At 36.5% G+C, this 26256-nt stretch overlaps 1 protein-coding gene across 8 annotated transcripts in view; it reads right to left on the bottom strand.

The window, feature by feature from the left end:
• The window catches only part of TFDP1 (transcription factor Dp-1), a 41139-nt gene continuing 14883 nt past the window's right edge, over positions 1-26256 (bottom strand). For 5 of the 8 annotated variants that reach the window (XM_050708346.1, XM_035565569.2, XM_035565568.2 and 2 more), the window contains exons 4-12: positions 16399-16505; positions 11945-12066; positions 10492-10657; positions 10151-10297; positions 6566-6634; positions 5362-5513; positions 4523-4689; positions 3873-3954; positions 1-1321 (exon numbers count right to left, since the gene is read on the bottom strand). In XM_050708346.1, coding sequence (XP_050564303.1) covers positions 1174-1321; positions 3873-3954; positions 4523-4689; positions 5362-5513; positions 6566-6634; positions 10151-10297; positions 10492-10657; positions 11945-12066; positions 16399-16505 — 1160 coding nt within the window. In that variant the 3' untranslated portion in view covers positions 1-1173. The remainder of the gene's footprint in view (positions 1322-3872; positions 3955-4522; positions 4690-5361; positions 5514-6565; positions 6635-10150; positions 10298-10491; positions 10658-11944; positions 12067-16398; positions 16506-26256) is intronic. The other 3 variants (XM_035565572.2, XM_035565571.2, XM_050708348.1) reach the window with 1 other exon arrangement.

Below are 26256 nucleotides of genomic sequence, written 5' to 3' on the forward strand. Positions count from 1 at the left end.
GTTAAAAATGCCCATGCGCGTTTTATTAATAAAAACTAACAGTGCCAAGGTTAAACAAGTCAAACAATTATAGTCTCTTTATATTCCATAAAATATTACAGAAAAGTTTATTTGTGTTTCAATAAAAAGACTACTGTCTTAGAATAGGCAGCTGACAGTATTTGTGCAGTTAATTGTTTGTGAATAGATTTAAAAAGACTACCACCTGCCCTGAAATTCCTTTTATAAAAATGAACTATTAAAAATGATTGACAAATTTTGAGTTAAAAAACTTAAAACATTCTCTATATTTAATTTCAACTTTATAATAGATTACAGGAAGATGCTTATGAAACAAATACAAACATTTGTTTCAGTACATGTCTTTATATGATAGACTTATAAGTATGTAAACAACTATATAATAAAAAGTTTCCAAAGTCTGCCTGTAAGAAATCAGGCAAATTTTACCATAAGCAATAAATCATTCCAAACCTTCAAGACATTTTATATAGCTGCACCAACTGGCAGTAAACATTTGCCAAAAACTCTGTAATTCATGTCCCAACATACAGTGACAAGCATATAAACTTGATGGAATCATAATGTTAGATATAATTTAAGGGAAAACAAGTTCACAACAACATTTCTGGAATTTAACATGTAAAAAAGTAGGACGTATCTTTCTTGTTTGGTTCTTTGGACACTGCATGGTTAACAAAAAAAACACTACTACATTAGCTCACTATCCCTCAAAAAGTGGTATAATCAAAATACACTCCAAATAAATTGCCATTCAGTGTATTCATTTTCCACAGAAGGATAGCATTTTATTTCTCAATGATGTGTCTACAATTTCTTTAGCAAACTTAGCAAGAACATTTGGGGCAAAATCCATTTTCCTTCAAGTAAAAAAAAAAAAAATAAAATAAACCAAAACCCCCTAAAACGAGTAAATAAAGGCTCTGCATTAACACACTGGTATCAAAAACACACATCCACACCACATTTAAAAATATCCTACATAAAACAATCCTTGTTTGCTTATCAGAGGTGCAATTTCTAAACTCAGAACTGCTTACCAACATTTTCCTTGGGGGACGGGGCAAAGTAATTTGAGACTTCTCTCCCTAGAACAATTTATTCCTGAAGCTTGCTGAATTTTAACAAAAAATAGTCTACAAGCAAAGGGCATCAGTCGTCATCATCGTTTTCATTAAAATCGTCGTCGTCATCATCGTCATCCCCTACGTAAGAAACTGGTGTTTCAACTCTGGAGCCACTGTACTGAGATCCATTGGAACTTGTAGCCAACATCCCATCTCCACCATTGGAAAAGTCACTGGAAAAAGAAAAAAACATTGGCATTGTTTAACGATTTTTCCTAGTTTGCTGTGTTTTTAACTATTATGTACCTGCTCCATTCCTGTAACAGATCTGCCACTGCTTCTTTGTAAATTGTCTTTAACATACGTTTAAGTTGCTTCTCAAAAGCGCTAACAGTTGAAATAATTTTGAAATGTTTCTTACTATGTTTGTCCCATGGGTTTTAATATAACAATGGAATCCTTTCACAAGTGCTTTACAAGCACGTTTTTCAAATTTCATTCAAGGTATATTTACTTTTAAGAGTAAACAGCTATCTAAGGCCCAGAACATTTTTATGTAGCACCAGACACTTGCATCACAAGTGAATCACATCTTCCAAAAGCACTAGTCTTGATTTGGAAAGTAAAGCATCCGTAGTTTCTCCTGGTTAATTCTTTGTTGTTATACGGCCAACTACCACGCTGTATTTTCAAACTGGAAATTCTTTTATTCTCACTGTGCTTTTCTAGTTTTAAGAAAAACTCTTTAGCATCCTGAATTTTTATCCTCTAAGAGTATTCCTGAACTGAAAATTTGACCTTAGAACAGCAAGTAGATTTAGAGAGCACTCACTTTCTTACTTTAATACGTTCCCCCCCCCAGACCCCGTAATACATACTGTAGATACGGTCTGACATTTCTTGTTCCTAGAAGAATTAACTGTATCCAGAAGACTTTTATTTTTAGTAGTCAGTACATTTCTGCCTCCATCATTTGCTGTTTTGCTAGTCTTTTTACTATCAAGTTTCACATTCTTAGTTAAAATTAGTGAAAAACCTTTTTCCTGAAAAATCACTGAAATAGCATTTCTAACTTGACAGATACTCATCATTTTTTCAAAAATACATTTGCTAGTCATTTTTTTTAATCCAGTTAACACATATAATCAGTCATGTGCAGTCTTGTTGTGTTGAACTAACTCAAAGGTTTGGAAGTCTATCTTTACACAAATTCAAAGTACTTTCAGTAAAATTATATTCCTATTCTTTAATTTTGAATAAATTAATCCTGTGCTTTGTTTTGTTTTATTTGATCTGAAATTGGTGGCAAACTAGCTAACCATGATTAACCAAGCACATCCCACCTCCCCTCTTTCCACTACTGGCGGAATAACAAGCACCCCAGTTTTTGAAGTACTTCTCTAAAGAAGACTGTACCTTCTCTCTTCTGCTTTTCTAAACGTATTTTGTCACAATTCTCACTGAGCTTCATTTCCTTAGCATAGAACAGGCTATGTTAGGCTATGTTCTCCTCACGCTCTTTTGGGCAGCTGTATAAGCTGCCCTCCCCACTGCTGGTAGTCCTGTGTATCCCTGAGCTTAAATGTTTCCCTTATTTCCTGACTTTCCAGAATACAGAGAAAAAAACAAGCTCATCATATACAAAATGTTGCATTTTTTTCCCAAATATAATGTTTAAATGGCTAATGCAATTACACTTTCAAAGCTAGATACTGTTTCTTTAGAAGGACCTTCTTCCAACTCTGAGGGAAGGCAAACAGGTGAGAAAAAGCTGCCAGAAGATCACACCGTCAGAGAAACAGAAGAAAACCTTATACTGATGAGGATATAAGAGTTTTGCCTGTTAATACAAATGGCTTAAGGAATATCCCCCAAACTAGGACTTCCTTAAGAATTTCAATATAGCAATTTCCCAAATAATTGATGAGGCATAGACAGAGACAGTGACCCTGACACCTAAGTCACTGTTATGGAAAAAACCTACATAATCTAGAACTTACCCTTTCCTCCTCATTCTGAATTGGCCAGACTGGATTAGTTGCGTGACGCTTATGACAAATGCAATTGACATTTCAAACAAAGCTAAGTTTCCAAACACAATAAAACAAAAAATTTGCAGAAAAACACTTTTGCAGATGATTTGCTCAGCTAATCAACTTGCTTCATTCCAGTACTTGTTAACAATGTTAAACATTTCATTAACATTTCAGTCATTTTAAAACTCAAAGCTCACACAAGGGAATCTTTTTTAATTAACGCTATAACAAAACGGTAGTCAGTAGTGACTACATAAGGAAAAAGTGTCTTAATACAGAAAGAGAAAAAATATTAGTTAAGCATGAAATGCTTAACTGAAATGGCACGTGCTCACACAAAGTTAAACAAAGTCATGGCTTATTGTTCTACCAGCATCTGATGCTGTTTGAAGTCCAAAGACCAGGGTTCAGTTTTACACTAGACACCAATGACCAAGTGAGAATCTTGACCAGATTATGTCTTTAGACAAGTATCTCTTTTCTTGTCACAAACTCAGAACTAAACAAAAATACCACCAAGATTAACAGCAGTCTGATCAATTTGTTTTCCAAAACCTTGAGAAAGGTTTCTTTAATGACACTGGGAAGAAGCACCTCTAGTCGAGTTAAAACCATGTCTGAGGATAAACTCAAACACATATCCACACCACATTTAATCAAAATATAACTAGTTTCAAAGTATTTCATTTGTAATTAATTTTATTTCATGCTTACTGATTTTCAAAACTAATTGATAATTCCAACTTACCTGGCTGAAAATCTTGTGCCATTTGATGCAGAACCTGATGAAGATGTGACATATACACTGCTGATTGATCCCTGAGCCATTTCTGTAAAAACAAACAAGTATTTCAACAATATTTCAACTCTTCTTATTCAGTGAAAATGCTTAATCTTCTTAGAGTCCAGAAAATAAGTCTTACAACCAAACCAACATATTAATGCCCTATACCCAAAATTTCATAATTAAAAAGCTAGTGACTGCAAAAATTCAAAATAAATTATACATTTTGAAGTGAACAACAGAGAAGTCTTCAGTATAATTATAGAGCAAAAATGATAAAACACTGTAAAACGAAGCCATGACCATGTTTGCACTTAATACCTTTTCCCTTTTCAGACAAATCAACTATAAGTAATGTCCTCATAAAAAAAATTACACACTGAAAAGATCTACTGGCATGGGACAATGCGAACTGTAGTTCTCTGAACAGCAACAGCCCCTTCTCTAAGGATCTCTATGTTATTTGTTCCCTAACATACACTAAAAAGCACACATTTGAAAACTTATAAATCTACACCACAAACCAGTGGAAATTAACTGATCTTAAATGATCTCATCTTTTTTCCTCGATTTCCATGTTAAGAAGGAAAACAAACGAACTCAGAGTAACTAACCTGTCACATATGGTTCCAAAGCTTTGGGAACCAAACTCCTTGCAATTTTTAGGTCCTCTGCTGAACAGCTTCCAGATTCTAGCCCACAGGCCATCCCCATTCGTTTTAGTACTTCTATATCATCATGAATTTCAAAAGTATTGTCAAAATTAAATAGATACTCAAACCTGTAGGGGGAAAACATCTCAATTAACTCCATCTTTCCAGTCACTTAAACTTAACTAAAATGAAAATTACACATGCATTTTAGGTTTAACAGATACAGATATTAAAAGTTCTAGTTAAATACTTAAAGTATTTTGCACATTTGATCAATATTTCTCTAATCCCATTCCTCTCTTTTTGCTGGCAAAAGCTGTCCACTGTGTCTTTTTTTTTTAACCTTTTCTCGTAAGCTAATAGTGCAAGCAGAAATGATTGCTACATTCAGCTTTTAATTAACAGATGAAAAGCCTAGGTTTTTGAACCCAAACCAGAGAACAGCAGTACTAAAAGCAAAATCCATTTTCAAGTCTGCTGGCTGTATTTCATCGTGTTAATGGCAAGTTTACACTACTTGGTAAAGTATTACCTAAAAATTCAGCAGAGCTAACTTAATACACTTTTAAGATTTCTAGACAGTTCATACTTCCACAGCTTTACGAAGTTTCATAGCTTTACGAAGCTCTGTTTCTATTCAACATTATGCTTAACTCATCTAAATTGCAAGTTCTCAGTCTACAAAAGGTAGATGTATGTTTATTCATACTTCAATTTTAACAATTGTAGATGAACTCTTTAACATAGACATAAAACTCATAGGTGTACCAAAAGCCAGAAAGAAAACTTCGTTTACTCACTTGTCATTTGAAATACTGCAGTCAATCACTGTTTTCTTGCTGGTGTTCACAATGATGAATGGCAAATGGATGACAGAATTGGAAGGTGGAGGCCGATTTGCCTGTTGTTCTGCCTGACGATTTCGCTGAACGAGGTTCTTGAAGGCAATTTGCTACAAAAGCAAGAGTGATATGGGAGTGAATTAAACCTTCAACATTTGGTTAACCTAAAAATCCCTCAATGAATACCAACAACGGTTGTAGCATGTAAATGCAGAAACGAACAGAGAATGTTCATGACATTCCTGAATTTTAAGATGCAACAATAGACAAAAATTAGAGTATTAAAAATGCAAAACGATATAAATTAATTGAGGGGAAAAAAAAAATGTATCTTCTAAGAACTACATCAGGACAGATCCTTCAGCAGATCCTTGACAGAGAGGAGATAACGACTAGAAAAAGCAAGTTTCATACAGCATCCTACTTCCACTCTGTTTAGTATTTCCTGCTAGCTACTGTACTCCACAATAATAGTTGAATGATTAATACGGTATTTTTGCTGAAATGGTATGCTAAAAAAAGGCTACAGTTTGGGATGTGAACATCTTGATATTAGGTTTCTGAATCATTGAACTAAGATCAGTGACTTTACTCTTATATTTCTTACCAACAATTTTTCAGAATGGAAAGTTCATATTTTAAAGATTAGCAAACTTAAGAACTAAAATTACTCAACTATTAAAACTCAAGTTATATTAAAACCTTACAGCAAGTCACCAAACGAAGTACTTTTCTGGTCACGGAATCAGATGAAATGAACAGGAATTAAAAACAAAATCCAAAGCAAACAGAGGCTGATAAGTATCAGAGCTGTAGAGATTGCTGTTCCACAGCTGTCTTTTCTTTCTGCAAGCTCTTCCTGAGATTCTCATCCTTACTGCATATGTAATGGAATTACTAAGGGATACTTCGGTGAACCACCAGTACAGTGACTTAGAGAATAGACTGCTGCTTCCCACAATCTACTAGGTGAAATCTGGAAAGGAGTTCGGTTACAATTCAGCAACTGTTCCAGAACAACTAAGCCACCTATACAACACGGGCAGCAAAGTTCAAGAAAGGCAAGACAGTCTTCTCAGGTGTCTCCCATCCCTCACTGAGATAAAACAGGAATACACATTTAAGTTACCTTGCCCTATAGACAAGAGTACCTTGACTGTACCTGTAGAATGAGTTCTTGTAGTTGAGACTGTTTTTGCTTTATTCTTTCAAGTCTTCTCTGTTTCTCCACCTTAAGACAGAAAGAGAACTGGTTAGTTTGTTGGTTTTAAACAGCATTTTCTCCCCTTAAATCGCTTAAATACCAGAGAACTGAAGGCATGAAGTATGTCAGTCATTAAGGTTCTGCTGATGATTCAGAGATCCACCAAGTCTCACATCAGTACTACTGATGGAAACTGTAACAAAGCAGAATTAGGACATCGAGGAATACAGTAGAATATATTAGTGAGTGTAAAAATTTCTTTGCGAACAGAAGTTATGCCTCAAAGAATTATTCAGATTCTCTGAAGGAGACAAAGAGCATGTGGACCAGGTGGATCCACTTGATATCCTCTACTGATATTGGAGGTATTGGAGAAGAGAGATTAAAGATGCTTAAAGAAATGAAGCTGTTACAGAATCAAGGTTATGTCCCCACAGTATTAAACGCATACTAGATAATAATACAGAAGATTGGGGACAATACAGTACAAAATAAACAGCTTTCTCAGTGGAGGAAGTCACCAACAGATTCTCAAAAGGATTTCTTTTACAGACTACTACTCAAGTTATAAAGGATCAGAATAAGGGGATGAACAGCAAGGTGACAGAACTTGCTGACAATGTTGGGCTATCTAGTACAGTAAAAAGAAGAGAGCTCATCACAAAGTACACAGGAAGTGCCTTTGTAGCACTGAGTGATTAAACCATCAAAAATTAATGTTGGTAAATATATTGTGGTATATGTGAGAAACCATAATCCTATTCATGCAAATTTTAGAAAAAGTGACGAGCTCTGAATTACATATTGCCACTCAGTACAGAGATCTTGAACTACATTATCTACAAAAACATCGGCTCAGTACATGGTCAAAAAAGTTAATTATTAGGCAAGGAACAGAGAACACAACACAAGTTATCACTACATCAGCGTACAAACCCTGAAGTTCTGTATCTTGAATTCTGTAGGTCTTGTGTTCCTATTTCAAAAAGGCCACATAAAAGAACAATCAGGATAATTAATAGTATGGAACAGATTCCATACAAGAAAATAATGAGTAAGTTAAGACTTTTTAGAAAGGAGAACGAAATAAGGTGGGAGAATGCGGGTGATAACTATAAACCACGAGTAACGTGGAGAAAGTGCACGACTGGGTCACCATCACTTTCAATCCAAAAAAACCACCAGAGGATATCAACTAAATAGAGTATACTTTAAAAACAAACAAAAAAGTATTTCATATGGAACTCCTAACACAGCTGAAAATCTCACTGCCATAAAAGATTCAACGTTAAAGGCAAACTTTGTACAAAATTGAAGACTATTAAATAGAAGGATGTATACATATATCTGTCTCAAGTTGTGCCTGAGCCACCGGTTACAGGAGAAAGCATCATTAATTGCTTTCTCTAATCGTATACTCCTTCCTAGGTTACTGCTACTGTCCAGCAAGACACTAGGATAGACAGACCGCTCATCTGAAGATACACTTTTGTTCTTATGTCCATATAATATGCACTAAAGGCAAAATGACTGGAGTTAAAATTCACACACAGAATGCAGTTTTGTGCCCACTTTTGATGAAGAAATTACAAGTGTACACTGTTGAAAAAACTGCAAAGGCAAGAGTCCAGTGCTTTTAAGTCCAGTGCTTTTAATTTAGTATTAGAAATAACTGCCTCCTTCCAAAAAAAAGAGACTTACCACAAATGACCTGAGGTATTTTCCTATCACATACATGTAAACTACACTGCTTTCTATATTAATTCAAGATACAGACCTTATTAACTGCCCCCCCACAACCCTCTTCGCATTATCAGGATGTATTTTACTATTTCCAATGCTCTAATTTACACAGAAAATACAAATTTAAAAATACGTATTTTAAATACAATACTTAAAATACTAAATGCTTAACGGGGAATCCCCCATGCTCATTTGTTACCTTATGAACTATTTTGTTTAATTTTTAAACAGTTTACGGGGTGAGCCTAAGCATTTTCAACTGGAATAGTCAAAAAAAGTTTATTATGCTTGACAATTTCACAAATTAAATATTAGCCTCCATAAGCTTCTTAAAAAAAAGAACACAACTTATCACGAAACTTTCCAGATAATGTCACTAACAATTTAAATGTTGATGGACCTTGCAGAAAAATTGGAGCTAGAACACTCATGAAGTAATAATGGGGGAAGGGAGGAATCTTGCAAATTCCTTGAGCAAGCTCAACACAAATTATAACTTTTGCCATTTCCAAAGATACATTACACTTGTGGCTCAATTATTCCAGGGTTAGCAGAACCCCTTTCTCCTCTTGTGACTTGCAATTAACAAGTTCTCACTTCGATATCAGAAATTAGCATTCTACATATCTTAAATGCATGAAATTTCACTGAACGTTCTAAGCTGCTTCTTCTGTCAGTACTGATATTATCCCACCCTTCTTTAGGACATTATCAGTCATGGCATTAAATTCAGCAGAACAAGCCATGCATCTCTTTTCGTTGCTCCAACATTACTGGCAATGTCACACTTTATGAGACAGATTCAAAAAGATCAGCTTAAAAATCCTCCCAGACAACTGATTTCCTATTCAGCACACAGAACAGACATCTTCAAATCACTTCACCCTAGTTTTTATGCCCTGATTGTCACTCTCTCACCCTAATAATTTTAACATAAGTACCTTACTTAAATGAAACTCTGATTGATTAGATCTGTTATATTTTCTTCATCTAAGATAGCAATTACATTGGCAACTGAAAAAACAGTTACCAGTATCAAACAAAAATGTTCACAGAATTAGGCCTTTTTAGATAGGTTCCAAAATACTTTTCTCAACTTGTCTGCTTCTATACTGCCTTTAAGTTCTACTGAAGGGAACTTAACATTTACTAAGAACAAATACAAAAACCTCATTCTCTTCTGATAAAGTAAATTGACCTCTGTAAAAATCAGTAAGTTTATTATCCTGCAAGTGTAGGACTCAGAATACTTATAAATGAAATGGAAAAATTCTCCCAGAACTTAGAAATGCCTCTGAGTATTAAACATTTTGCTTCTCTCCCCAGGCTCGTAGTAAAAGATTTTGACATGTTTACGTAAGACAAGTATCAGAAACAAAAAATGACCTATAGCAACAAAGGAGCGCTCTGTGCATATACTGATTGACATGTAACACCTATCACTGCAAATCTATTTGTGTGGCATCTGAAGAAAACAATTGGCCTCAGCTTTGACCACCACCACTGCAGTGGAAATGTACACTAGTTATTCACTTTGATTAACTTCCAGTCAGAACCACTTCACGTATATTTTAAGTGTTGTGTGGCAGAGTTGCTCCTGACATAGAAGAATTACTTCAAAAAATTATTCAAGCAATCTGGTTAGATGTGTGTTCTGTAAATACAAATGGGAAAAAAAAGTATCAAAAGAGATCCAACTATTCTATCTTGCTATCTCAGAAGATCACATGCAGGATAAAAACATATTCAAGTGAACTTTTATTCAAACACAAAGCCATTGTGAATTTCCTATACAAATACCTCTAAATTCTGACATTCCTGAGCCGAGTTAGTAGGTAGACCGATCCATTTGATTTCCTTCTTCTCCTTAGAGATAATGTTCATGGCCATAAGGACATTTAAGGCATCATAGACACGTCGTCTAATATTCTTCTGGTCATAAGCCTGCTGTAGACATAGTGCATTAATCAAAAACATACCTGTGACAAAAACATTTGAAAATAAAATATATTACAGTAAATGGGTAAACTTGGGTAGTATCTGAACTGTTTCATTTAGCAGGAGGAAAAGAAATGGAAATCTCTAAAGAAATTTATCTTCCCCCATTGAGTTCACATATACTTGTCCTCCCATATACTTACTGATTCATTTGGTGAAATGTGATTATCAGTGGTACTGAACTCCGCAACCAACTCGTCTGCCACCTCATTATATGAAGTGGTTCCTTTTCTTTGTACCTTCTCACAAACCTTCATAGAGAAATGACGTAAACCTTTGCCATTCTTCTCTCCTTTTTTGTTCCGCTTCCTAAATATACACACATGTAATTTAAGAAGATTTGAACTTTGGAATACTTAACGTTACTTTTTCAAATACAGGCACACTACAGTAAAAAGCAAGTCTTCCCTTTCGATTTGCTCCTCACCCCTTTCCAACATTTTCTTCCTATTATTCCTCTTCCCCCACCCCTGCTAAAGTTTATGGCAACAATTCTACCATCTTTATGCTTTATATATATATATATATATATATATATAAAATTATATATAATATATATATAATATATAAATATAATATATATACACACACACACACATATATATACACACACATATATATATTTATCTTTATGCTTTATATTTTATCTTTATATATACACAATACAGAGGGTGGTGAGGCACTGGACCCAGGTTTCCCAGAGAAGCTGTGGATGCCCCATCCCTGGAGGTGCTCAAGGCCAGGCTGGATGGGGCTTTGGGCAGCCTGGGCTGGTGGGAGGTGTCCCTGCCCATGGCAGGGGGTTGGAACCAGATGGACTTCAGGGTCCTTCCAACCCAAACCACCCTATGATTCTATGAAGCTATTACAAAAGCTTCAAAGTTACTATAGATGAATGAAGTATAATGATTTTTTCTGCATGTCTTTTAAATAAGAAGTTCCACGTAACTTGAAGAGAAATCTAAGTGTCAACAGAATTAGTATCAAAAATAGAACCTCTCGTTTTCTCAAATGCATCATAATTCCAAAGTAGAAAACCTATCTATGTGTAACAGGACACTGATGATAATTTCTGTATTAAAACAACTACAGTTAACAAGAGACCCTTAAAAACAAACTTGCACGACAAAAGACATCAGAACACCACATTCATTGTATCTAAAATTTATCTGCAGTAAAGGCTTCATTCTTATTTAAAACGATTCTTCAGGATATACGTCAGAAATATACTGTCTTGTCTTGGAAATAACCCAGCAAAATAGAAATGCCAAATTAAAACGTGAATCAAATCAGGTGAATTCCTGCGTCCTTTTAGGAGCTGAATTCTCTAAATCCAAGTAACATGAGAAAATCTGTCAGTCTTTACAGAAAATATTCTACTTGCTTGTATGACAAATGAGCAGATATTCATTCCTGTATGACTATGCCTACTTTTTAATATAGTATACTTTAATGTTGAAGTGCTCTTAGTTGAAAGGTAAGTAGACTGTCCTTCTCACACAGCTCACCTCAACAGCGCATACACTATCACAGCAAACATTTAAAACAAAAGTTTCAAGCTATTTATTAATCCTTTGCAACTTTTATTTAGCTCACCCAGCAGACCATGGTGAAGAATCTGCCGTCTGGTTCTGTGATACAAAATGTGTATTAGGTGTATGTGGGCTTCCTACCAGGATAGTATTTGGCGCTGAAGGTCTCTGAGGTGTACTGATAACCTACAGTAAAGATAAAATCATTTGGAAAATAAACATAAGTATTCCAAGATATTCAAATGCTGCAATATTCAAGTGATGTATTATCCAAGCATGAATAATACTTTGTTTCTACCCACTTCTATTAGACATTTTCAACTTACACACATTAGCATAAAAATCTTCAGACATGTATTACATAGTTAGAGCACTCCCTAAGTAATAATCATTTATGTTTCATCCTTCCTAAACAAGCTTTTCATGCTAACCTTCTCACTTAGCACAGATTCTGGTTTTACACAAAAGCATTACATTTTCCTTTAGCTACAGTCTGCCTCACCAACAAAATTTAAAGTTTATTCCCCAAACTAGCTTCAATAATTTAGCCTTTGCAAGAATAAAGTAGGAAAACTTAGAAGTCGAAATGAAACCATCCACTTAAAATGTTTCCAATTCTTACATAAAGCCAACCAATCTCCCCTACTACTATTCATAACCAAAACTGCTCATTGTGGAAAACAGAATGAGGGTGGGGGATACAGAACAGGCGCTGGGTGTATGTGAACCAGCTTTCTCCCTGGGGAAAAAAAACACCATCAATTTTGCTACTGGCAGTTCTCTGCCACCTACAGACCAAAACCCTTAGCTGTTTTAACCTCTCGTGTTGGGCCATTTTTTACAGCATGTTTTTAAGAAGAGTTGGAATAAACATCTCCAGGCACATTCAAGATATCTGATCCCACTGCTTTGTTTTTTGCCCTTAGATGACCACAATTCCTGTAGCCACCCACCAGCAATTCTGTCCACAACCTTTTCACTTTCATTGATCTCATGAAAAAAAGGTCTGGTTCACCAACATTTCAGACTGCCATGAGGACAGCCAGTGTGCTGTTCAGGTAACACAGACAATAGAGAGAAGAGAGGAAAGCTCTTAGCCAGTTTTTATTCCTTAGGATACAGTTAGAAATGAATGGTAGAGATGACATTTTTCTTGCAGAGGCTAAAATTAGAGGGTCCCACCCTACTCCCTTGCTTCCCATTTCCACAAACAAGCCCACCATCACCTTGGTGCCTAACACGTAACACAGTGCATAAAGATGGGAAGCCAAACCCATACAGAGGGAGGGAGTGGAGTTATAAAACTCAGAGAAAAACAAACCATTTGGCAACAGCAAACACTGGAAATCTACTGTGCTCAGTAGTGTTGTTAAACATTCAGCAGTACAAAGAAGTAAACGGATGGAGATAAACCCACACTCATTTCTAGAATGGAAAAGTGAAGTCTGTTTAGTAAATACAAAACCTGCTCAGCATTCCCAATCTAACTCACAGAAGTCTGCAAACTAGACAGAATCATATGCTTTCATGTTATATCTTTTAAAAGCTCAACTTTTACATAAAGAATGTCTCAGATTTAAGCTTACATGTTATGCAAACGATACGTATCTCAGACATAGAGAAACTTAGAAATACAAGAGCTACCCTTAAAAAATTCTAATAATTCCTCTTACATGTTGAAAAGTCTTCATATAGCAAACAATCACATGTTAAAGACTGCTATTTTTCGATGGAATGGAAATAAAACTTACAGACAAAAATGAACTTCTTCAACGTAGCAGGGATGTTTGTTTTTTAGTAGCCACTTTAAGTCTAATTATTCTTGTGGTTATAAACAGGAAAAAAGAGTGGTGATTTTCTTGTTTTTCTGAAAGATGCATCTATATAACCTCTTAAAGAGGAGGACTGCCACGTAGGCTCAGAATTTGTATGTTTTTAATCCAAAATCCGTATCATCTACCAGTAACTGCATTAGATTGTTTCCAAACACGTCCAATTTCTTTCAGTATTTGAAGGACACAAATGGCAGAAATACTCCAGAACTTCAGAAAGAACTGGTGAGCCTCTCTACATTGTAAGCAAGTGAAGGAAAACTCCTTAACAAAGCAGCTGTCTATACCAAACGTCTTACCAAATCTGAAGCAGCAGGTATTGATGTTACAGAAGACCCTACAGCCTAGAGTTTCAGATTCTGCTGAAGAATTACTTGGTGTTATTGGCTCCTTAAAAGAAATGTTGATGTCCCTAACTTTTACTCACAAGTTCATAAACAACCACGACTTCAAACGAAAAAAACATTGAAAGAGTTAGGCAGTATCAAGTCACTGGGAACATCCTAAAACAAAAGCTTATGGATGTAATTATAAAAATCTAGTTTTAAGGAAAACAGGGAGAGGAGAGGCAAAGAATGAAGAAGCAGAAAAAGAAATGTCTGCTGTTCTCTAAAGTTTCCTGATTTACAGGGAGAACGAGATTACAATCCGGCTCCTTAAGAACCAGTAAGATCAAGACCATGGAAAAGAACAGTGAACAGCAAGAGTCTACACTAACCACTTCACTGTACTGAACACTGTCCCCACGTACATTTTCCTGCTAAGAAAAAGAAATCAGACTAACTGAACAAAGAACACAAGCTCAGAAAATTAAGTGCTTAAGTATTAAAAAACTGGTTTTACCAGTCAAGGGTTAGAAAGTTGAACAGGGTCACAAGCCAACTCAACAACTCTGATCCTCAAGAACATTTGGCTGACAGAAAATTCTTGCTGTCCTTCTAAATCAAAGCCAGAAGAAATTTATCCAGGGTTTCTCTATATATATACATAAAATAAACAACTCCACCTCTTCTTTAGTGACATACAACCAAGCATTTAATTTTGTATTGGTAATAATAGCCTATACAAATATGCTCTGATATGGGACCCTTATTTCATCAAAATTTATTGTCGCCTTATTCTGAATATTTTAGCAAAGCGATAAAGAACTTATTACTGAGAATGTGAATTTCACACAGTCATCATACTACCAAAGACTGATATCAAGAGTGGTTCTTTCAGAATCAAAATTTTTAATAATCTTACCATGCAAAAATTAATCATTATAATACAGATGAGCATTTGTCAATATAAATATGTGATTTGTATGTGTAAACATACACACACAGATATACAGATTTGTATACATTTACTTATTGTTCAAAGTTTAAAAAGGCATCAGACAATTTGTCATTTAATTATTAAACCATGGCTTTCGTACTTTGAGAAAAGGGTTTTGTAAGTTACCTTTCACTTTCAACATTAAAATCTACTATGTACACAGCCTAGCAATAAAACCTGGAAGAGATATCCTACATGTCATTACAACTCTATTTCCTTGTTTGGATTAAAACTGTCTCCTACTAAAGAGACAACTTCAGTTAAACTAATTTTAATGCACCTTAACTTTCAAGTAATTGCTGGAGGGAGTTAGTTCACCACCACCACTGGTAATACAGCACAAATAATCTGCAATTATACTGACGCTTCACTACTTAACTATCTACAGTCTGTCTCAGATGGGACTCCTCAAATTATGTGAAGCTCAAGAGTTGAACATAGTTCACGTTGCACTACTGCAATTCAATTAAGAACACTGGTGGATGTAGAGGTTTGGTTTGCTTGGTTTGTTGTGTCATCCTCCCCACCCCCAGGCTCTCTTCAAACTGACAGCTGTACCAGAGCAGCTATCTGACCATGGTCACAGTTTCGAAGTATAGTCAATAAGCAATTATACAGATAGAGCAATTATACAGATAGACTGGTAATTGCAGAGGGAGTGGACTTTCCACAACATCTGTGCAGTTAAAGTGACACAGTTTATAGATTCAGGCAACCTCACTTATCAAACACTCCCTAGAGCTTAGAGTTGGGCAAGGGAGATGGTAAACTTGTATCAAGAAGAAACCCAAATATAAGAAATTAAATTCCAGATGTTTATACCTTACAGTAGCTTTCCAGAAGATGAATTGAGACCAACTCTCAGTTGATCTTAATTTTGATCAATATAGAAATGACTTCTCACAACCTGTGTTATCGACAGCATTATTAGATTCTTTGAGTCCTCTAATTTCACATACCTCACACAGAGCAAAAGCAAGCATTTAGGCAAAAGGATATCTAAAATCAGCATTAGCATTAAAAAATGTAGTATTGCTTTCAATTTTGTTCCATCTGACTTCAATCTCAGTAAAAATGTGTTAATGGAATTAAATTTACATGTCTCTATTACAGAATCTGGAAGAGCCACTGATTAGAAGTGGCAACATTAATGAAAGATAAAGCCACCTGAATATTCAGGTATGTTGATTTGACAGTCATCTTTGCATTTCTTTCTGCAAAAGCACATTTGTTCTAATGTAGTAAGTCCATTAAAATTAGAAACATTTAGACAATCTGCACATGACAAGTGATGCTGAATATCAACCTACAGCTCAGATTTACAGTATGTGTAATCAATAATAAAAAAAATGCAAAGTCTCCTTACCACTTGTTGTGTAATGTTGACATTAGACTGTCCAAATGTTTTTGGCAGGAGCTGCTTTCCGAGTGTATTTACTGTAGAGGGATGTACAGCCAATAGAGAAACAACTCCTAAAAACAAATACAAGCACAAATCTTCAGGTCAGCCACATTGTATTATTTTCGCAACTGCAGTTTCAGAAATATTACCAATGGATATTAACAGAAATTAGCTCTGAGCTCCACAGAGAGCCAACATAAATGTAGCATTTATGCATCTGAAGAAAAAAAGATGATTCTTAAAAGATTTTTAGTATGTTGTCTTAAGCTTCCTCCTGTGTGACCTTACAGCTCAGCGATCTAGTATGAGCATGTTTTAACTCCTCATACTCCAGTTTTTCTCTCAAAGCACAGTAGCAGAGCTAACTGGTATCTGATAGAAGGCGTATTACCCTCCTCATCTACCCTCTTTCCTTTGTGGCTGTTGAAACCTTTTCCCACACCACCCCAAAACTACGTTCAATTCCCCAGCATACAACAGACTCTTCTGGGGCATGCTGGTCTACAAGAGATTATATTTGGTTAGCACAGGCTTTTCCAAGAGAGTATTCCCAACCTTCCTCTTTCTGTTAGGTACCCTCTTCCAGCTGAAGGGAATTAAAGAACTGAAGCACACAAGAAACCAGTACTTGAGCAAAACACACGCAACACAGTAGACCAACCCTGCAGGGAAAGCTGCTCTTTTCCTGTTCACAAGCCATCCATAGTCACTGTTGATGGTTAAGCCTTAAGCCACATAAGACAAAAGTTCAACTACAAAAATTCTACGCCAGGTATCCATAGTGACTTAATGCTCCATACCAGTCTTTAAATAAATAAATAAGCAACAAGGACTGAAAAAGAATAATGGGGCAAATAAGGTGAGAGGTTTGACAGCTCTTTCCCTGTCAGAAGGGGATGGCAGAATTCTCATTCCTCTTCTTCTTCCCTTTATCCAATGCAGAGAAAATAATTATTGCAATAGTTGCATCAGGAAGGTCCCCAACCAGTCCTTGATGCCCTCCATCCCTCTTACACGTGCAGGTAGTCAACAGAAAGTTGGAGACTTAAGTCCCTCCTTTCCGAAAGGCCTGTATTTCCTAGCTGCCATTACTATACCATGACAAACTGACAGCTTCACTCAAGAGTTATTCTGAGCCCCACACAAGCATAGGATGCTGTAGCCCATCATTCTTCCAACTTTTGGATGCTCCTTCAGAGTCAGCAGGTATCTAGCCTGTCACACAAGGAAGGCTGTTACGCCTTCCTCTTCCTTCAAGTAGAGCCATCACTATTGCTGCTTTTTTTTTTTGGCCTTCCTCTTTGCAGAATGCAGTAAACCAGAATAAACTACTTTGACTAGTACTGTTTGTGTATCTTTGCTCAGCTACTCTTCAGTGTGCCTTTTTTTTAAAAAAAAAAAAAAAAAAAAAAAACCTTCTCATTGCTTGAAAAACAGGAAAACAAACTGAAGATTCCACTTCTAGCTTAAGAGCTGCAACTGCTCCCCCAAGTTAAGCCCCCTTATCTATTTATCTCTCATTTTAGAGAGCCTTTTCCTTACCTTTGATGGTTCTTGTTGCCTGTACACTTTCTAGGTCTCCTACCATTTGAGATTTATTTTCGAATGGGACAGACACATTATTCATGACAAATGAATGACATATGTTATTGTATAACATTTATTTTACTCCCCATTCCTTCCCAAATAATTTTGAAAATGTAATTTGCTTGTTCCCCAGCAGACACTGACTTCATGTTTTCATAAAATACAGCCTACAATGACTTTAATAACTTTCTGGAGTGTCAAGAGCTCACTAGGGGTCCTCATTTTATCTGGTTTAGTTTTCATCAATTATTAATCCATGAGACAACTGTCCCATTCTCTGACACCTTAATTTCTTTAACAGGCCAATTAAGGACCTTGATAATGTTTTTTTGCTGTTGCTTTCAAGAAATCCAAGGACATCACACTGATTAGATATCCCTTATCCATACATTTGTTGATTCTTTCAAAGCTTGACTTTGAAAAGACGTAACTTCCTAACTTCCCTTTTCCCCTCCTTCTAGAGAAAAACATGTTAACTCCTGCCCAGTATCACATTTATCCATGCCTACTAAATCTCTTCTCTGTTACGCTCTCAGCTGATCTCCTGAACAGAACACCGACTTCCTCATCTGCAGTTCAAGCCCACCAAGAATCAGTGCAAGGTATGTCCCTTCCTATCCTGGTAGGATATTACTTGCACGTGACAAGATTATTCCAAGCCAGCATGCCAGAAGTACTTCTGCTACAGTGAGATAACTTCATAAAGAACAGTCTTGCCATGAGATGCTCCCGAAGCATCTTCATCATCTGTCAACTCTACAGACACACACACAGACTTCACTCTTCTGATGTGTTCAAAACCAAAGCAATTCTTTATGCTATCATGTTGTTTCTGTTTAAGCAGTCAGCAAAGACAAATACAAATGCACTTGTAACAGTCCAGTACAACTCCACACAACAGCAGACGTGAGAAGTCAAGTGGTTAGCTCTGCGGAAATGGACCCAAGGGGGTCCTGGTGGACAGGAGGCTGAATTGAGTCCAAAGGGTTACCTCTGTGCTAATGAAGGCTTAACAGCACACTGGGCTGCATTTAGAAGAGATCACCAGGGTCAAAAGAAGTGATTAGTCTCTTCTGTGCCTGCACTCTAAGCTGTATCTGGATTACCCTGTTCAACTTTGGGGCCACAGTGCAAGAGGATTCACAAACAGGAGAGTCCAGCAGAAAGCTGCCAACACAGTCAGGGTACTGGAGCTTATGATGTACAAGGAGAAGCCGAGGGAGCTTGGTGTGTTCATCCCGTAGGACAGATTAAGACAGGACAAGAGGTCTGTCTGTGGCATCTGATCACTGCCTTCAAATAGCAAATGGGGAGCTACAGAGATGACACAGCAGAAGGAAGAGAGGCAAGTCTCAAGTTGCTGCACACAGCAAATTCCAGCTAAATACAAGGGGAAAAAATCACAATGAAAATGGCAAAGCACAGGAACAGGTTGCCTAGGAAGTTCCCTGGAGATATATAAAAATTTCAACTACTCAAGGCTCTGTGCTTTGAAGTTGCCCCTGTTTTGATCTAAGGCTAGATTAGATGGCCTCCAGCCTCCTTATATTATTCATATAATTCTAGGAATACAAATAGTTATCTTGCAACTACATCATCTGCATGAAAGGGAAGGTATACGTTATGCTTCTTTAAAGTTTTTAATTACATTAACATTTTCTGTGGCACTGTGCCAGCATTAATACATGCCACTGAACCAACCCGTCTCTATACAGAAACAGCAAGGTACGGCTGTCTGTACGCACAAACTGATTGGCAAGGAAATGCAAACGGAACTGGAAGAACAGCAACACACCTCTGTTCTAAGCAAAGTCCACCCATAAAAGAGAGCATATTAAACAGGAAAGCAAAACTGCTCAATTAAAGGAAAAAAATGAGTTTTTTTTAAACGATTTTTTCAATTTGTCTCTGCTTCATGCATCCTACTTTCTCATTTACCTGACTTGCAGAAGTTGTTCTAGCATCTAGCTGCATTTTTTTTTTCCAAAGGCTCATAATACTCTGATTTCAGTGTGTGTGTGGAGTGAAAACTGTTTTTAAGTATACAAGCAGAAATAATGTTATTAACTTAGCTTTGCAAGCGACTGACAGCTCAGTTTCTCAAAGGAATTTTACTAATCATTTGTTAATTACTGTTACTCTTACAGCAATTACTGCCATCCAGATAATCTTGTACTTTATTGCCAAGATACAGTGTGCACTGCAGCATGTAAAAATTAAAACCGCAAGTTTGCAAACAGTTTCCTGGCACCAACTCTTCTTCCTTTTCAAAACAAACATATTAATACAGCTAGTTCCTTGCATTTTTTTCTTCTAAAGAACTAAAGACTTCAAAAAACATGGTAAAAGGCCAGCTAAAGCGCAATATATATATATACACACACACTGAAGGACAATACTACTACCTGAATTCTCAGCCTCCCAAGTATTGCCAGCTCAGAAGAAAACTTAGCAGCTTACCAATCAATAAACCACAATGAAAGTAGAACTTCTTTACTGTAAAGCTCCAGAATGTCTCCAAACAGAAGATAAAGATAGAGATGGGATCAAAGAGCAATGTCATATAAAACTTGAACAGCAAAAGCAGTAGCACACTTTAACAAAAAAATAAAATATTCACCTGGAAGTCTTTGTAAACAGGTAAGTGTCTTCTGCATACAGAAAATGTGTTAAATAGTCTGCTTTGGTTACTGAGTTCAATCAGGGTAGAACTCTTGAACTCTTTCACATGCCCTTACCAGTATATGAGAACAAACCCAAGAATTTTACCAAGAATAAAGAATCTCCCGCAGAATTTTAGCAGAGTGGTGATACGTATAATTATGAACACTTTAAATAATTTCAGATGTCACAGAAAAAGAGACAGTACATGTAAGATAAAAGAGTGCCCTCTGCAGACAAGGCAATAGATCTCTCTGAGCACTGACTGCTCCAGTTCATGTAACAGTAGCAACTCTCAATGTGGTGTTTGGTGTCAAAGTGTTTGGGCTGAAGCACTCCTCGCCTCGGGAACAGAAATCCCACTCAATCTAGGCACCATACCATTTGCTGATGCAATCAGTCTTTATGTCTTCTTTACCTGAGAAAGAGCGTGCAATAGGAGTGACGCAACAACAGAAATCAACTGAAAAAACAAGCCTGTTTCCTGATAATGAAGGATAAAACTTCTAACAAAGTTAAGTCTTGTCCGTAGCAGCAATATTGTATGTGACGGAATTCTGAAACTGAATTATCCCAGGCTGAAAAAAGAAGGCATGGAGTAAGAAGAGAGTGGTTTGTCTGGATTCAAAGTAATTCCTACCATTTCCTGCAACAGTCTCAAACTCTGTTCAGCAGACCCGTTTGTAAGTAAATACTCTACATGATTGAAGGTTAGGAGTTGAGCAGAGAGTTATTTTAAGAAAGGTCTAAAGCAAATTAACCTTGCAGATGACATTTTGCAGTACAACTGCTTTTAACTGCTCTTACAAACTCCACAAACTCTTGTTTCAATTCTCTTTAAAACTGATGGTTTTAACAGAGCAGTTGAATCTAGCTTAAGGACATCTATGCAACTTGAAGGCAGCAGCATTATTAAACCATCCTCAATACAAGTCACACACGACTTATGCTTTTGAAAAGACAACACTACTATCAATAACCTGATAAAACTCACAACTAAGAGAATACGAGTTGAAGAGAGCAAAAAAGACCCGTGAGACTTTCCATGAACCAGATGATTTCGGGAAGTGTAACTGACACAAGATCCCATTGTGACTACCACTTCTGAGAAGACCAAGTGTCATTTGGAACATTCCTTATGTTTGGAATTAAAAATAAATAGGAATAGAATTCATACATAGCCAGAGAAACACTACTAAAGATGCAAATGATTGATATAGGATTACATGAAAGCTATGAGAGTTATTTGGAAAATGTTGTAGAAACAGTTTGGGCATCTTCTGTTTGCGATTTTTTTTTTCTTTTTTGTTAGAAAAGAAACAGGAGGAAAAAAAAAAGTTCTACATCAACAGCTAACAGAATTCCTTACTGTCACTATTTGGTAAAGCAAATACAAAGCTAATTCCAGCTTCAAACCTGCCCACCAAACCATCAGCTTAGAATAAACAAAAAAAGCTTAAAAAGCAAACTAGTAATCAACTGCACAATCTGCTCAGAATATGTGCAAAGAGCATACTTAGAAGATCTGGGGGAGAGACAGGTGACAATTAGATCCTGGGAGCTCATTCCTCAGTCCCCATTCCTGGGAAGCTGCAGTTTGTAACTTCTCTCTCACAAACACCATAGACACATTATGATTAATTACATATTTTTTTGAAAATTAGCATTGAACCACTTCTGAGCCTATCAGCCTCCCGTAAGCTTTGACAACACACAGATGACTGTCTCCAGTTGTGTGCTAAGCCAAGTAAGAATATCTTTGCTTATTGAGCAAATTGCACCATCATGTTAAGACAACATGCTTACACAGCAGCCTTGAATACTTTTACAAAGACATCAATCTCCCCTGATGTAATACCACAGTATTACTGAGTGCTTAAGTAATTTCTTACATCGACTTAGACTTTTAGCTAATTCTTGCCATCCTTAGATATGACTAATAATACTTCACTCCACATACTACAAACCAGTCTTTCCAAGTCTGTTCAGATAAACTGTGGTCTACTCTTAGACTTTATGAGTCTTTCTAGACTTTTTAAGATACCATTCCTATAGGCAGCAACGGTTTTATTTCCCGACTTTGACTTTAGACGATAACAATCGTTTGGAATTGTCTGGGCTGCTGTAATGCCCTGGCATTTCATAACCGATGTTCAGGCATATGTTTGCTGAAGGGTGAATCACAGGCTCTGAAATAGATGTCTGCTTTCGTTCCAGAGGAACAACTCCAAACATTGTCAAAAACCAGGGAGAGCTTGATCTCTCTATATAGATACAATAACATAACATTGCGAAAGCTTCTAGTCATTTAAATTAAAAGCACAAGCCGATGTTCTAGGCAGTGTTGAAATAAAAGAGTTTAAATACACCTCAAAAATTTTACATACTTGACTACTTTCATTTTGTTCAATTACCAAATCTGAAATGAGAACAAAACTCAAGTTCTTTACGCCTATATAATGTGAAATCTTATGGAGACAAAAGGAAGACATCTTTACAAGTACCTTCTGGTTGCATACCAATAATGCCACCTACTGGCATGATAGATGATCCAAGTTCTCTTTTTGATTAATTTTGAAGTTAACCTAAGAGCTTTCAATTTCAATACAACACTAAATACCATTGGCTCTCTTTTCCCTTCCACTCCACCAGGTATTTTCTTTCACCAAATATCCTCTCAAGTATGGGGCAGGATTAGAACTGAACAGTGCCCTACTTAAATACCAACTCTAATCTGACTGTAACAACAAGGACCAGAATGCAGGACTTTTCTTCAAAATGCAACCTCATGGAAAAGCAAGTTTTCTAAGTCTATAAAGTTTATCAGCAATTAATTTTTTAGAAGACACAGACTTGTGAGGAAGCTTTACTGGTTCAGTTCCTATTAAAAGTTTTTTCCATTCCTCCAACACATACATTATCTTCTAACCCTCAAAATGAATTCTGATTATAATTATCAGTTGAAGTCAACATACAGGGTGAATTTGAGCATTTCAGGTTTGAACAATTAGCTGGGTTCATATTACAAAACAAATCCAGTAATTAACAAAACTAGATTAAAAAATATGGTAACAGTAATAATCCCAGAATGGAAACAAACTAAAATAACAAGTTAAGTATCCAGATGAGATTACCCTTGCCTCATATCTTGCCTGCAAGAAGCAAGCAATTACAATCGAGTCACTTTGGAAACTTACTCCATGATTAAACTGCTCTTTTAATTCTGTCTTGGATAAAGGAATTTCTTTTTATTATTGCCAGAAGGAGGGATAGAGCCATAAATCACATTATTTCTTCACTTGATGTTTTAAATTTTCATGAACATTGTTTCTGGTTACAAATTAATCTCAATAAACCCTGAAATTATAAACAGCTTATACAAATCCCATTCCCAAGTACAGGGTAACAAGCGATGGAACATGCCCTCTGTGGTGTTCTTAGCAATTGAGGCCTCATGGAGAAAAATGCAATTGGGTACTTTGGTATGAGCCATGGAAACTTGCAGCTGGGTCCAATGGGATTTATCATTCCTCCACAATGTCACAAGCTGACAGTACGACAGCACAGGGCAAACAGCAGATATAAAACCATATAGCTTTATTAGCTTATCAGCGAAAGGACATCTGGATACACCACTACCTTTTGCTGTGTGTCAAATCATTAGCAGACTCCAGCAAAGCTGCACTTTTAAAGCACCTGGCGTTCAGGATTTCCCAAAACAAACATGTTTACATCATCTCTTCTTCCCTTCTCAGACACTCTCTGCACATTACTTTGCTGCTTCTCTCCTGGAGAGGGTTATACCAGAAAACCACCTTCCTGGTTACCGAGTACACCAAAACCTTGTGCCAAACCAAACACTCTACGCCAAACCCATGGAATTGTGCCACTTCAACCCTACCAGGCTACAAACTCAGCAGACCTGGCATGTAACAGGAAAGTTGCACTAAGATGCAATTTCATACCTCACCTCCTCTCAAAAAAAAAAAAAAAAAAAAACAGGACTTCCAGGAGAACGTAGATCTTTCCATCAGAACCTCCCTGGAGCCAAATGCACTGGAAACCTGCATTATCAATACTTCTTCACTGACAGATTGACAAATACTTGAATACTAGAGAAATTTATTACAAATACATTTGTATCAAGAAGAAAAAACTAAATGGTACATTTTCTGAAACTTTCATGAGATCTGGGAATCAATATGGCCTCATATCAAGTTGATGTAATTGATGTATCACTCTTTTCCAAGATTCAGCTTTGAGAACTTGCCTTCCAGAATAAATTCTCAGCGGAGAAGGAACAGAAGTGGAGAGAGAATCTTCAAGTGAGCAGAGCTAATAGCATCATCCTAATACAAAGGAAAACTTGCACCTTGCTTGAGCCACTTGATGGCATGCTGTTTTTTAGGGGGCTAAATGAGGTGCTGCACTCCATTAATGGAAATACATTCCATTAATGTAAGTGAATTTACACCCAGCTACTTCTGAATACACAAGCTTCCAGCTCATTTCCACCGATACCTCTTATTGCACACTAAAGATGCATTTAAAGCAAGAAAGACATCTTTGAAGCATTTTCTAGAATGGTGTTTTACCTCCATGACAATTTACTCAAAATCACATGCTTTATGCAAAACAACGTTGTGAGGTGATTTTTAAACTATTTTCTCCTCATAAATGAAGTCAGATCATGCTTTAAAAACAGAAGTTGTTAGTTAAATCAGCACTGACTAATTAGAAGAAGTTCTGTGAGTTGTGAAAAGAAGTGATATGGGTTTGCAGGAACAGGACATATGCAGGAACAGGACATAGAAGACTAGACGTAAATTCCCCTGAACTAGACTACAGATTAATCTGAGAGGACGGGGGTAATCCAACAATGCATGAAGTCAATGGACTTGTCAACACTAAGGTTTATGAGAACATCAGACAAGAAGAAGCGAGTCAAACCTAATACATTTCTCCCTACTTTCTCCCATCTGTCACACAGGAGTAAACCATACTTAGCAGCATTTGGAAGCAACAAAGGAAAATGGCCATCCCACCAAAATCTACCCTTAGATGAATGTGACCACAAACACGAAGTTGCACAGAAAAAACTGACACCTCCGTGAAAGCATGACCAACACTTACTTCACTTGGAATCATATACACAATTTTGGATACTTGTGTTCAGGAAGGTTGATAAAAAGCACTAAAACAGGCTCAAAGACTGACCATACGGACAAACAGCCCATCTGATGTGAAATCTAGAAAACAACGGCTAGATGGCTTGTCAAACTAAAGACTTGGGACATAAAATTGTTCTTAATAAAGAACACAAACGCACTGGAGAAAACTTAAGCTGAAAAAATAACACTGCCACCAGCAAAATGCATAAACTGGCAAAAATATATTTAACTGGAAGTCAGAAAATAGTTCAGAGTCTCACTATGGACACAGCCTTCCCATAAGAATACAGGGAAGAAAAATCTGATTTTGATACTTAGCATAATCAATTTAGAAAAGATTCTATTTAACTGTCTAGAACTGCAGGTGCTAGAACTTCGCATGCTTCTGTTTTTTCCCCCCAGT

The sequence above is a fragment of the Cygnus atratus genome, chromosome 1 (genome assembly GCF_013377495.2).
Source record: "Cygnus atratus isolate AKBS03 ecotype Queensland, Australia chromosome 1, CAtr_DNAZoo_HiC_assembly, whole genome shotgun sequence".
Classification (NCBI taxonomy): domain Eukaryota; kingdom Metazoa; phylum Chordata; class Aves; order Anseriformes; family Anatidae; genus Cygnus; species Cygnus atratus.